At 42.0% G+C, this 15,000-nt stretch overlaps 1 protein-coding gene across 3 annotated transcripts in view; it reads right to left on the bottom strand.

Annotated features, from left to right (window-relative positions):
- The window catches only part of LOC133979981 (protein IWS1 homolog), a 22,441-nt gene that overhangs the window by 2,200 nt on the left and 5,241 nt on the right, over positions 1-15,000 (bottom strand). For 2 of the 3 annotated variants that reach the window (XM_062418534.1, XM_062418535.1), the window contains exons 5-14: positions 14,610-14,817; positions 9,968-10,025; positions 9,136-9,245; positions 8,047-8,197; positions 7,887-7,969; positions 6,745-6,874; positions 6,523-6,640; positions 6,047-6,158; positions 1,494-1,550; positions 993-1,104 (exon numbers count right to left, since the gene is read on the bottom strand). In XM_062418534.1, the coding sequence (XP_062274518.1) occupies positions 993-1,104; positions 1,494-1,550; positions 6,047-6,158; positions 6,523-6,640; positions 6,745-6,874; positions 7,887-7,969; positions 8,047-8,197; positions 9,136-9,245; positions 9,968-10,025; positions 14,610-14,817 (1,139 nt within the window). Of the gene's footprint in view, positions 1-253; positions 397-992; positions 1,105-1,493; positions 1,551-6,046; positions 6,159-6,522; positions 6,641-6,744; positions 6,875-7,886; positions 7,970-8,046; positions 8,198-9,135; positions 9,246-9,967; positions 10,026-14,609; positions 14,818-15,000 lie in introns of those variants that run through there. The other variant, XM_062418536.1, reaches the window with a different exon arrangement.

Below are 15,000 nucleotides of genomic sequence, written 5' to 3'. Positions count from 1 at the left end.
TTACTGCCCCCCACACCATGCAGGAGGCTCTAACTGCCCCCCACACCATGCAGGAAGCACTTACTGCCCCCCACACCATGCAGGAGGCTCTTAATGCCTCCGACACCATGCAGGAGGCTCTAACTGCCCCCCACACCATGCAGGAGGCTCTTAATGCCCCCCACACCATGCAGGAGGCTCTTAATGCCTCCCACACCATGCAGGAGGTGTTTACTGCCCCCCACACCATGCAGGAAGCACTTACTGCCCCCTACAGGCCGGTGTCAGCAGCTACAGGGGCATTCTGTTGCCCTCTATGCTGATCTTCACGGCTCCCTGCGGCCGGTTGATCTTCCTCTGGTCTGCAAAGCGACGCTTGTGCTTCTCCAGCCTGCTCAGGCCTTTCTTATAGTCGCTCTACAGAGGACCAATCACAGCTCAGCTTTCTTATAACCGCTCTACAGAGGACCAATCACAGCTCAGCTTTCTTATAACCGCTCTACAGAGGACCAATCACAGCTCAGCTTTCTTATACCTGTCTACAGAGGACCAATCACAGCTCAGCTTTCTTATAACCGCTCTACAGAGGACCAATCACAGCTCAGCTTTCTTTATAACTACTCTACAGAGGACCAATCACAGCTCAGCTTTCTTTATAACTGCTCTACAGAGGACCAATCACAGCTCAGCTTTCTTATAACCGCTCTACAGAGGACCAATCACAGCTCAGCTTTCTTATAGCTGCTCTACAGAGGACCAATCACAGCTCAGCTCTTTCTTATAGCTGCTCTACAGAGGACCAATCACAGCTCAGCTTTCTTATAGCTGCTCTACAGAGGACCAATCACAGCTCAGCTTTCTTTATAGCTGATGGTGGCACATTAAAACCTGTTTGTGTTTTATTCTGAAATATAGGAACAGCTTGACTCTTTTAAAGGTTACTTCCTGCCTAAATAAGCTGATGCTGCTGCTCCCCCCCCCCTCCCCCCCTCCCTCTCCTCTCCTCTACTTACTCTGTTAGACTCCATCTCTACGTTCCACTTGGGTCGAACCACGTAGTCTTTGTTTGAAGGCATCGGCACTCGAGCTCGGGCGCAGAAGCCGGGATCACCGGGCCGCAGAGCTCTGAGGAGAGAAACACACGCAGAGAGAGAAGAGTTCAGAGTTCAGAGTTCAGAGTTCAGAGTCTGAAGATGATAAAACACAGATTTACTGACATGTAGAAACACTGCAGCTGTTTGGTTTCACTCAGCGACACTAAGATAAAATAATAAACCTGACTCACTGAAGCATGACTGTGTGTCTATTTTTAAGCTACTTTTATGTATTATTTTTACTATTTTAACATTATGTTCCTTGCTTTACTTCTGTGTTATTATTCTTATTTCTTTATTATTATATAAATAATGTATCAATACTTCTGTGCTCCTCATCGTCTTATGTTTATCTGCTTATTTCTTCAGTAAAACACTTATAACTATAACATAGTCACACAGTTGTTGAGTTCATCTTACTTTTCTTCTCCAGTCAGCTGTTTCTCCAGATCTCTGCGAGGCGTCTGCCCCCCCGAACTATAGAAAGAAAGAGAGAAAGAAAGAAAGAAAGAAACTTTGGTTTATATCAGGAGGAATTATAGCAGCAGATTAAACTCTGACTTTCATGCTGTTATCATCATTCTCCACCTCACAGCCGTTAGTCAGCAGCTTTACCTGTGTGTTACAGTCTAAAGTTTCCCCTGTAGGAACTTTACCTGTGTGTTACAGTCTATAGTTTCCCCTGTAGGAACTTTACCTGTGTGTTACAGTCTATAGTTTCCCCTGTAGGAACTTTACCTGTGTGTTACAGTCTATAGTTTCCCCTGTAGGAACTTTACCTGTGTGTTACAGTCTATAGTTTCCCCTGTAGGAACTTTACCTGTGTGTTACAGTCTATAGTTTCCCCTGTAGGAACTTTACCTGTGTGTTACAGTCTATAGTTTCCCCTGAACTTTACCTGTGTGTTACAGTCTATAGTTTCCTCTATAGGAACTTTACCTGTGTGTTATAGTCTATAGTTTCCCCTGTAGGAACTTTACCTGTGTGTTACAGTCTATAGTTTCCCCTGTAGGAACTTTACCTGTGTGTTACAGTCTATAGTTTCCCCTGTAGGAACTTTACTTGTGTGTTACAGTCTATAGTTTCCCCTGTAGGAACTTTACCTGTGTGTTACAGTCTATAGTTTCCCCTGTAGGAACTTTACCTGTGTGTTACAGTCTATAGTTTCCCCTGTAGGAACTTTACCTGTGTGTTACAGTCTATAGTTTCCCCTATAGGAACTTTACCTGTGTGTCCACTGCAGGAAACAGACTCTAAACCTACTTCGTGCACACACACAGCTTGAATAAACAGCTTTGTTCCACTCGTATCAACATTAGGATGAAGATCAGACATTTTTCATGTTAAAATCAAAGTTATGCTTCTTGGAAACAGACGATAGTTTTCTGATGTTCCTGATTCTTCAGATGTGATGGAAACACAACGAAGGAAAGTTTATTTTAGTTCCTGGATTTATCTGATTACTGACGTTTAATAGAGAAGTTGCCCTGTGGAGATTATGAGGTGGACACACACACACACACACACACACACACACACACACACACAACAATGCACACAGGCAGCGTGATCCTCATTCTGTGATTAGTTTCACACTTTTCTGCTGATTCAAGATGACAAACATGTACAAAAAGCAGGATTTAAACTAGTAGAAATGCACTCAGTTCCTCTGTTAAACCTTACAGATGAAACACATTGACTTCGTCCTCCTTTATAAACTTTATAAACGCGTCTAAAAAGTGTAAATATTCATCCACTGCTAATCAAACTTCCAGTCAGACTACAGGCAGGTTTTTACAGTGCAACCATGCAGTTATAGGACTGAACCTGATTGGTGGAGAGAAGACGTCGGGTTCCTCCGCTCTCTCCACCTTCTGAGGCTGACTGGGGGGAGGAGGAGGAGGAGAGGAGGTGAAATGGATAGATGAGAAGGAATGAAAGGAGGAAATCTAGGAAAAGATGCTCAAAACAGAACAATAAGAGGAAGGAAGGAAGGAAAGGAAAGGAAAGGAAAGGAAAGGAAAGGAAAGGCTGAGAGGAAGAACACAACATTTGATGAAGAGGAGGAGAGAATGAGAACAGTGAAGAAGAAAATACGTCTATTAAAAAAAAAGGAGAAAGACAGATTATGGAGATGAGAACAGCAGGCGGAGCTGGGAGACTCTAACTAATCCAGTTTTCTAATCTAATATTTGAAAAGAAAAGAAAGTTATTAAGAAGTGAAGTGATGAATGTTTCAGCCTGAATACACACTGGTTCTGGTTCTGGTTCTGATTCTGGTTCTGGTTCTGTGAGGAAATAACATGAACAAACCTCCACAGTCTGGAAGTCAAAGTGTTGGTGTGGAGTCGCTTATTAAACCTTATTAAACCTCATTAAATTATGTAGTGTAGATTATTACGATTATTACGTTAGATACGATGGACGTACGATGGACGTACGTTAGATACGATGGACGTACGATGGACGTACGTTAGATACGATGGACGTACGTTAGATACGATGGACGTACGATAGATACGATGGATGTACGATGGACGTACGTTAGATGCGATGGATGTACGTTAGATACGATGGATGTACGATGGACGTACGTTAGATACGATGGACGTACGTTAGATACGATGGATGTACGATGGACGTACGTTAGATACGATGGATGTACGATGGACGTACGTTAGATACGATGGATGTACGTTAGATACGATGGATGTACGATGGACGTACGTTAGATACGATGGACGTACGTTAGATACGATGGATGTACGATAGATACGATGGACGTACGTTAGATACGATGGACGTATGATAGATACGATGGACTTACGTTAGATACGATGGACGTATGATAGATACGATGGACTTACGTTAGATACGATGGACGTATGATAGATACGATGGACTTACGTTAGATACGATGGACGTACGTTAGATATGATGGATGTACGTTAGATACGATGGACGTACGTTAGATACGATGGACGTACGTTAGATGCGATGGATGTACGATGGACGTACGTTAGATACGATGGATGTACGTTAGATACGATGGACGTACGTTAGATACGATGGACGTACGATCGATACGATGGACGTACGTTAGATACGATGGACGTACGATGGACGTACGTTAGATACGATGGACGTACGTTAAATACGATGGACGTACGATAGATACGATGGATGTACGATGGACGTACGTTAGATGCGATGGATGTACGTTAGATACGATGGATGTACGATGGACGTACGTTAGATACGATGGACGTACGTTAGATACGATGGATGTACGATGGACGTACGTTAGATACGATGGATGTACGATGGACGTACGTTAGATACGATGGATGTACGTTAGATACGATGGATGTACGATGGACGTACGTTAGATACGATGGACGTACGTTAGATACGATGGATGTACGATAGATACGATGGACGTACGTTAGATACGATGGACGTATGATAGATACGATGGACTTACGTTAGATACAATGGATGTACGATGGACGTACTTTAGATACGATGGACGTACGTTAGATACGATGGATGTACGATAGATACGATGGACGTACGTTAGATACGATGGACGTATGATAGATACGATGGACTTACGTTAGATACGATGGACGTACGTTAGATATGATGGATGTACGTTAGATACGATGGGCGTACGTTAGATACGATGGACGTACGATAGATACGATGGACGTATGTTAGATACGATGGATGTACGATAGATACGATAGATCTACGATAGATACGATGGATGTATGTTAGATACGATGGACGTACGATAGATACGATGGATGTATGTTAGATACAATGGATGTACGATAGATACGATGGATGTATGTTAGATACGATGGATTTACGTTAGATACGATGGATGTACTTTAGATATGATGGATGTACGTTAGATACGATGGACTTACGTTAGATACGATGGATGTACATTAGATACGATGGACTTACGTTAGATACGATGCATGTAGGTTAGATACGATGGACGTACGTTAGATACGATGGATGTACGATGGACGTACGTTAGATACGATGGACGTACGTTAGATACGATGGATGTACGTTAGATACGATGGACGTACGATGGACGTACGATGGATGTACGTTAGATACGATGGATGTACGATGGATGTACGTTAGATACGATGGATGTACGTTAGATACGATGGATGTACATTAGATACGATGGATGTACGTTAGATACGATGGACTTACGTTAGATACGATGGATGTACGATGGATGTACGTTAGATACGATGGATGTACCTTAGATACGATGGATGTATGTTAGATACGATGGATGTACGATGGATGTACGATAGATACGATGGATGTACGTTAGATACGATGGATGTACGTTAGATACGATGGATGTACGTTAGATACGATGGACGTACGTTAGATACGATGGATGTACGTTAGATACGATGGATGTACATTAGATACGATGGATGTACGTTAGATACGATGGACTTACGTTAGATACGATGGATGTACGATGGATGTACGTTAGATACGATGGATGTACCTTAGATACGATGGACGTACGTTAGATACGATGGATGTACGATAGATACGATGGACGTATGTTAGATACGATGGATGTACGTTAGATAGGATGGATGTACGATGGATGTACGATAGATACGATGGATGTACGATGGATGTACGATAGATACGATGGATGTACGATGGATACGATGGATGTACGATAGATACGATGGACGTACGATGGATGTACGTTAGATACGATGGATGTACGTTAGATACGATGGATGTACGATGGATGTACGTTAGATACGATGGATGTACGTTAGATACGATGGACTTAAGTTAGCTAGGATGGACGCATGTTGGTCGTATGTTGTATATTAAATCGTATTTTGGATATAATGTACGTACGTTGTATATAAAGTCACTGTAAGAAGAAGCTAAAGGTGTTTTAGTACCTGAGTCTCCGTCTCTGAGGCATCTGCTGGTCCAGATCTCTCTGCTGTCTCTCTTCTCTCGTCATTCCTTTGTAGTTGGACGTCAAACCGAAGATCGGCCGCGACCACTCGTCTGGACGAGAAGACACAAATCAATCGTCAATCACTGCAGGTTCACTGAGTTACATCATCTTTTTAAAAGGGCCGTTATTTAACCGATACCACATGTTTATGTCTTATTGTTTTTATTATCACACACAACGATTTCTGTCACTTTTACTCTTATTTTGGTGCTTTTCACCCAATTACTTGAGCTTCTTTAATCACTGCAACCAGCTTTTATAACTTCTTACTTATTCCTGTAAACTCTGAGCTGATATAAAAGAAGGTTTCCTGTTGTTTAGTGTGTTATTTTAACTGACTCTGGGCTGTTAAAGACTGATAAATATAGGTGTGAGCAGCCTCTGCAGCAGTCTGAGGAGCGCTGAGTTCCTTACTGATGAGTTTGAGGGCGAGGTCTTTGTTGGATCGGGACTCTTTGGGATGTTTGTACAGGAACATGACGGCTCGTCCGATCCCGCTGTGCTTCAGCGTCTCCTGACTCACGCTGGGAAGCTGCAGCGAAGGAAACGCAGGAAAAACACTGCAGTCAGACACCAGCGGGACTTTGTGTTTTTTATTATTTAAAGCCGAGACTGATCATGTGACTCTGAGCTCACCTCCTGTAGGATCCTGAGAAGCTCCTCTCTGATTCTGAGAGCAGGCAGTGATTTATCGGGAAGAGGACTGATCCACTCTTTGATGGCCGACATCACGCCGCTGTCGATAAACGTCTCCTTTAAGTCCTGCCTGAGGGACAAAAAGAGAGAAATATTACTCAGCTTCTATTATAATCTGATGGAGCTGCTTCTTATCAGTCTAGTTACTGATGTTAATGATTATTAATGATGATTAAAGGGAGGAGTGAGTAGTATCCATCAATCAAACTTTAATTATACAGCTGCTTTCATTCAGGTTAATGTTGTTTAAAGTGCTTAACAGCTGATAAAAGACAGAAACAGTCATAAAATACAGAAAAAATGAATAAAAATGATGAGAGAACAAATTAAAAAGACAAAATAAGAATGATAAAAATGTTTAAATAAAATAAGTGGGGAAAAAATTCATAGAACAAAAAATATTCATTATTTAGCATTTTTTATTCAAAATAAATTATAAATAAAATAATAATTAAATAGATAAAATAAATAAATAAGAACAATAAGAGTAAAAAGTTTAAAAAACAAAAAAGAGAAAAAACAAGGTTAAAAATAGATTAAACAGACAAATAGCATCAAATGTTTCGAAAATTTAAATAAAATAAGTAAAAAAATAAATAATTAAATAAATACAATAGTTAAATAATTAAATTAAATAAGAGAGAATAAGAAAAAAGGTTCATTAAAAGTTAAGAGTTAAAAAAACTTGGTTCAAATAGATAAAAATGACAAAAGAAAAGTAAAAGAAAAGATTTAATAAGTTTTATAAAAACTAGAAATTAAAACTAGGTTAAAAAAAGATTCAATTTTTATTTAATATTTAATATTTAATTCATATTTTTTTTAAACATCAAAAAACATTTTTAGAAAATTAAAATAAGCAAAAAAATAAATAAATAGATAAAATAATTAAATAAATAAATAAAATACGAAAGAATTAAAAAAAAGGCTTATTAAAGGTTAGAATTAAAAAAAGGTTAAAATAGATTTAAATGACAAAAGAAAAGTGAAATAAAATAAAAGTTTAATAAAAAATGTGAATAAAACTAGATTAAAAAAAAGAGACACAATTGAAAAGAAGGAAATAGCATAAAATAACTTACTTCTTCAGGTGCATGACGACCTGACCCAGCAGAGACAGCTTCTTCAGCGCTGGTTTCTTCTGACTGTTCAGAGTTCGATCCTCCTGTAGAGAGAGCGGCCGGTTAGGATTTATATTATATAAACAGGTTTAATGAGTTATAGGGTTAGGGTTAGTCGGACCTCTGCAGCCTCGGTCATCTTCATGATCATGGCGCTGACGACGTCGTCGGCGTCGCTGATGAACGTCCCGCCGTCACGATGCCGCCTCCTCTTACCGTTCATCGCTTTCTTCTTAGCGAGCATGATGTCGAAGTCTGACATGAAGCTGGTGCTGAAGACACACACAGAGAGAGAGAGAGACACACACACACACACACACAGAGAGAGAGACACACACACAGAGACACACACAGAGACACACACACACACACACAGAGAGACACACACACACACAGAGAGACACACACAGAGAGACACACACACACACACACACAGAGAGAGAGACACACACAGACACACAAAGAGACACACACACACACACACACACACACATAGAGACACATAGAGAGAGACAAACACACACACACAGAGAGAGAGACACACACAGAGAGAGACACACACACACACATAGAGAGAGAGACACAGAGAGACACACAGAGAGACACACACAGAGAGACAAACACACACACACAGAGAGAGAGACACACACACACACAGAGAGACACACAAACACACACATAGAGAGAGAGACACAGAGAGACACACAGAGAGAAACACACACACACACAGAGACACACACAGAGAGAGAGAGAGACACACACACACACACACACACACACACACAGAGAGACAAATGTCAGATTAACAGTATTTAAGGGTTAAAACATCTACAGCATGTTTGTCTCTTTCTTTCTCCTGAAAGTTTTTTTCCTTTTGATTCCTGTTAAAAGATTTATTTTGTTTTTTGTGACACAACACAGAAGAGACATACTGTACTCAGACGCCTCTTTTCAGGGTTTATAAAGAGTTAAATAACAATAAAGAAACACCTGCACTGACTCACCTCTTACACCTTAAAGACGATAAAAGGGACAGAGCAGGATCACTGGGAGTTTTTCCCTCCCAGTCGAGGGTCTAATTTATCATTTTGGGCTTTAAATATGAATTAAATACTTCCAACACTTCCCCTCTCTGATTACTAACTCTTCTAAACTCACAAACTGATCACAGAAGATAAACATGTGACTCTAATGTGATGTATTTTCTTACTCTTGTCCGCTGCGGTCGACACCTTCGTCAGAGTCGGAGTCTTCCTGCATCTGCTGCTGCTTCAGCTGCGCCTCCTTCTTGTCTCCATCCAGGTCCTCCTGGTTGAAGCCCTGCAGAGAGGAGGAGAAGAAGAAAGGCTCATCAGCTCCGAGTAGGAGGAGAAGAAGAAAGGCTCATCAGCTCCGAGTAGGAGAAGAAGAAGAAAGGCTCATCAGCTCCGAGTAGGAGAAGAAGAAGAAAGGTTCATCAGCTCCGAGTAAGAGAAGAAGAAGAAAGGCTCATCAGCTCCGAGTAGGAGAAGAAGAAGAAAGGCTCATCAGCTCCGAGTAGGAGAAGAAGAAAGGCTCATCAGCTCCGAGAAGGAGAAGAAGAAGAAAGGCTCATCAGCTCCGAGTAGGAGAAGAAGAAGAAAGGCTCATCAGCTCCGAGTAGGAGAAGAAGAAGAAAGGCTCATCAGCTCCGAGTAGGAGAAGAAGAAGAAAGGCTCATCAGCTCCGAGTAGTAGGAGAAGAAGAAGAAAGGCTCATCAGCTCCGAGTAGGAGAAGAAGAAGAAAGGCTCATCAGCTCCGAGTAGTAGGAGAAGAAGAAGAAAGGCTCATCAGCTCCGAGTAGGAGAAGAAGAAGAAAGGCTCATCAGCTCCGAGTAGAGAAGAAGAAGAAAGGCTCATCAGCTCCGAGCAGGAGGAGAAGAAGAAAGGCTCATCAGCTCCGAGTAGAGAAGAAGAAGAAAGGCTCATCAGCTCCGAGTAGGAGAAGAAGAAGAAAGGCTCATCAGCTCCGAGCGGGAGAGGAACGGGTCAAACACAGAAACAGATCTACAGTCGTACTCACTGTGAATTCTTCTCCCTCTTCGTCTCCAGACTCTCCGAAAATGTCTGCGATCATTTTTCTGAAGGAGACAAAAAAAAAAAAAGGTCAAAAGGTGTTTTTCATTTTCATTTCTACTTTCACTCTCTACTCCTTCACCTCCTTTATTATTGTGTCTGGAACCAGCTGGTCAGTGAGGTTTCTATGTGTCCATGTGGTTTAGTTTAAATTTAAAGGGAGGAAAAATGGAAGGGAGGAAGAAAGAAGGAAAGGAGGAAGGAAGGAAGGAAGGAAGGGAGGAAGGATGGAAGGAAGGGAGGAAAGATGGAAGGATGGAAGGAAGGGAGGAACAAGGAAGGAAAGGAGGAAGGAAGGATGGAAGGAAAGGAGGGAGGATAGAAGGAAGGGAGGAAAGATGGAAGGAAGAAGGAAGGAAAGGAGGAAGGAGTCAAGTCAAGTCAAGTCAAACTTTATTTATAAAGCACATTTAAAAACAACCTCAGTTGAACCAAAGTGCTGTACAGTTATTAAAATACAATATAATCAGACACAAATATAATAATAAATAAAACAGTAAAGGAATAATAAGAGCTCAATTTAAAAAAGAGTAAAAGTAAAAGTAAAAATAAAAATACAATAAAATAAAATAAGAGCCAAGGATTCTCGCCTAGCTGTGGCTGAACGCCAAGGAGAAAAGATGGGTTTTCAGCAGTGTTTTGAAGTGCTCAATAGACTGTGCAGCTCTGACCTGGATAGGTAGGCTGTTCCACAGCTTTGGGGCCGCCACTGAGAAGGCTCTGTCCCCACGGGTACAGAGTCTGGACCGAGGTACTGCCAGGAGCAGCTGGTTTGCCGACCTAAGTGCTCTGGACGTACTGTGAGGCTGCACAAGCTCTGCTAAATAAGATGGTGCCAGACCATTTAAACACTTAAAAACAATTAATAAAACCTTGAACTGGATCCTAAAATGAACAGGCAACCAGTGCAATGATGCAAGGACGGGACTGATATGATCACGCCGTTTCTTTCCAGTCAGCAGGCGGGCGGCTGCATTCTGGACAACCTGTAACCGACGCAGTGCTGACTGGTCGAGACCAACAAGTAAAGAGTTACAGTAGTCTAGGCGTGATGTAATAAAGGTGTGGATAACTTTCTCAAGATCCTTTCTAGGGAGATGAGCCTTTACTTTAGCTACTAGTCTTAGCTGGAAGAAGCTCGTTTTAACAATAGAGCTTATCTGTTTATCGAACCTAAAGTCACAGTCCAACATAACACCAAGGTTCCTTGCAAAAGGATGACAGTGAGACTTCAGGGTGCCAATGGCGCTGTTATAACCATCTAGGAGATTTTGTTGGCCGAATAAAATAATCTCAGTTTTATTTTTGTTCATGGAGAGAAAGTTCACTTCCATCCAAGATCTAATGTCATTGAGGCAGTCTAATAAGACCTGGACAGAGGCTTGCTCATTTGTTTTTAAGGGTATATAGATTTGTACATCGTCAGCAAAGCAATGAAATGAGACATTGTGCTTTCTGAATATGGATCCCAATGGCAACATATATATTGAAAAGAGGAGGGGGCCCAAAATAGAGCCCTGAGGCACCCCACAGCTCAGCGGCGAAGTGGCCGAAGAATACTGGCCCAGCTGGACAGAGAAGCTCCTATCTGAGAGATATGACTGAAACCACTTAAGAACGGTACCCTTAATGCCCACACAGGTGTTTAAGCGAGACAGGAGGATGTTGTGATCCACTGTGTCAAAGGCAGCTGTCAGATCCAGAAGGACCAGGACAGCATATTTACCAGAGTCAACTGTTAAAAGAAGGTCATTTAAAATTCTTAAAAGTGCTGTTTCAGTGCTATGGCGTGACTTAAAACCAGACTGGAACTTCTCTGAAATGCCATTTAGATCAATAAAAGACTGCAGTTGTTCGTTAACCACCTTCTCCAAGACCTTAGAAAGAAAAGGAAGCTTGGAGATAGGCCTAAAGTTGGATAAAACTGTGGGGTCAAGATTATGTTTTTTGATGAGGGGCTGGACCACAGCATGTTTAAAGGCAGCTGGGACACATCCAGACATCAAAGATGAATTTATCAGATCCATAACACAGGGCCCAATAATATGGAAAATGTCCTTAAAAAGACGGGGTGGGATGCTGTCAAGAGGACAGTGAGAAGGCCTGAGGTGCTGGACAATATCAGTTAAAGCTGAAAGAGACACTTGCTCAAATGTGTCAAAAACATCAGGGCAAATGGGAGAGACGGCAGGATCCAACGCAGACGGCAAAAGAGAGGACCTAATATCTGAGATCTTGTCAATGAAAAACCTTAGGAAATCTTCACACAGCTTAAGTGAAGGAACAACACCATTGTGGTTACAGGGGTTTAAAAGAGTATTTAAGGTGTTGAAAAGGAACTGAGGTTTATGGCTATTAGCAGACACAAGATTGGATAAGAACAGACTCTTGGCAGTTTTAACAGCTTTCTGATACTGCAATAGACTGTTTTTTAAAATGTCCAAAGAAACGTGTAGATGATCTTTCTTCCACTTCCTCTCGGCGCGTCTACATACACGTCTTAAAGTGCGAGTGGTGTCATTAAGCCATGGCTCTGTTACTGGCTTGGGGCGTTTACACCTAAAAGGCGCCACCAAATCCAATATGTCAATGCAAGTACAATTAAAAGTGTCTAAAAGTTCATCGGGAGTAAGAGTACCATACTGATCCTCAGTATGTAGCACAGAATGATTAAAAGCTTAAGAAAAATCAGAAGCAGTGGAAGGGTTAATTGTGCGCACACGGCGGTTCGTGGCGCACCGTTTCACATGGGAGAGAGGCAGTGTAATATTAAATAAAACAGCGAAGTGATCGGACATAAGTGAGTCACAAATCTCACTGACATTTAACTGTAGACCAAAAGATAATATAAGGTCCAGTGTGTGACCGTTCTCATGTGTCGGATCAGACACAGACTGAGTAAGGTTAAAAGAGTCAATGAGATTCAGAAAGTCTTTCACCAAGGGACGGGATTCGCAGCAGACATGGATATTAAAGTCCCCAACAATTAAAAACCGATCATAGTTCACTGACACTCCTGCCACAAAGTCTGTGAAGTCCTTTATAAAATCCTTATTGAACTGAGGCGGACGATAGACTACAGCGCACAGGACGGGTATAGTAAAGTCTACAATGAATGTCTGCAGCTCAAAGCTGGAGAAAGAGATCGACGGTGACAATCGACACTGAAAACTGGATTTAAATACAGATGCTACCCCTCCACCTCGGCCGGTGGTTCGGGGGGAGTTAAAAAAAGAGACAGTTAGGGGGGAGCAGCTCGGAGAACTGAATAGACTCACCAACTTGAATCCACGTCTCTGTCAAAAACATGAAATCCAACTCACGTGAAGTGAAGAAGTTATTCAAGACAAAAGTCTTGTTTGCTAGCGATCTAGCATTTAAGAGAGCCAGGCTAAGAGTAATCTCCTCGCGGGCCTGGGTGAGAACGCGGCGCAGAGGCCGGAGATTCCTAAGATCCACACCGCCGCTGCGGGCCCGACATCTGGGAGGGGGGACCTCCGCCGGCAGGTGAAGGCATCCAGCGGCTTGGCGGGAAGGAACAACAGGCTGGATCCAACGAAGACACAAGGGCCGCACATGAGATCCTCTGACAAGAAGGCGAGGATCGGTCCAACAGGTGGATCGTCTGAGGATCTTGAGTTTCACCAAGACACCTGCCCTCTTTCCGCGTCTTCTGGAGCGCTTCCTCCGTAGGATGACAGCCGGTGAGTGCAGCAGGTAAACTGGCACAGACGCCAGTGGAGGAGGAAGACCCGAGGTTTGATCACCCAAATCAAAGTTTGGCAGTGTTTTTTGAGATGCTCTAATGCCAAGAAGTGCTTGGCGATCATACACAAACAGAGCAAAGGAATCTTGGCAGAGATCACAAAGTAATACAACAGCAAATATCAAACACAGCAGAGCTGGCAGACGGCAGGCCGCACATGCTGGCGCCATCTTGCAACTCTTGCAATTCAGTCCAAGGAAGGATGGAAGGAAATCTTTCTTTACTTCTTTCTTTCTTTCCTTCTCTCCTTCCTTTCTTTCTTTGTTTCTTTCCTCCTTTCTTACTGTCTATCTTTCTCCTACTTGTTCTTTCCCTTTCCTTTTTTCTTTCTTTCTTTCCACCTTTTCTCCTACTAGTTCCTCCTTTCTTTCTTTCCCTTCTTCCTCTTTTATCTTTCTTTTTTTGTTTGTTTGTTTCTTACTTTTTCCTTCCTCTTCTCCCTTGTTTATCTTTCTTTCAATCTATCTATCTATCTACCTTCTTCCTCTTTTCTTTCTCTCTAGGAGGATAAAATATGTAATATGTATCATTGTTTTGTGGTTACACCATTTGACATTTTCAGGAGCATTCAGTCTTACTTTTGGTATAAAATGGTGCAAATGTCATTTCACATGATATAAAACCAACAAAAATACTAAATGTACATTTTAACAAACCTGATGCTGCTTTTAAATCTAGTTTAACTGATTTATGAATTCATCATCTTACCAACACTTATTATCACTGACCTGCATCACATTTAAACATCAAAGTAATTCAAATAAAAAGTGTTAAAATAGTAAATTAAATGAAGCTAAAATAGAATAAGAGCATCATTACTCACTCCTCCTCGTCTCCTGATTCGCTGTCGCTGCCGAACAGCGCCTTCTCGTCCTTGTTGCCGGCGTTGACCTTCGACCTCTCGTCCTCGCTCTCGCTGTCGGAGCCCAGCTCTCTCAGTTTAGCCGCCAGACTCTTATCGGGGCCGCCGGCCTCCGAGCCGCCGTCGCTGTCCGAGTTCTCGTCGTCCGACACGGCCCGGCTCCTCTTCACTGGAACACCATAGAAGAAGAAAAACATGTCAGAATAACATGAAGAATATGTTTTAATGAGCAGAATCATCACAGCTGAGGGATTTAAAGGGTAATTCCACCTTAAATATGACATCACAGCTGAGGGATTTAAAGGGTAATTCCACCTTAAATGTGACATCACAGCAGCTTCATAGAGTCAGT

This window comes from Scomber scombrus, chromosome 5, assembly GCF_963691925.1.
Source record: "Scomber scombrus chromosome 5, fScoSco1.1, whole genome shotgun sequence".
NCBI classification, from domain to species: domain Eukaryota; kingdom Metazoa; phylum Chordata; class Actinopteri; order Scombriformes; family Scombridae; genus Scomber; species Scomber scombrus.
Note: the sequence above shows the minus strand (reverse complement) of the source record. Positions and strands in the feature narration are given on the sequence as shown.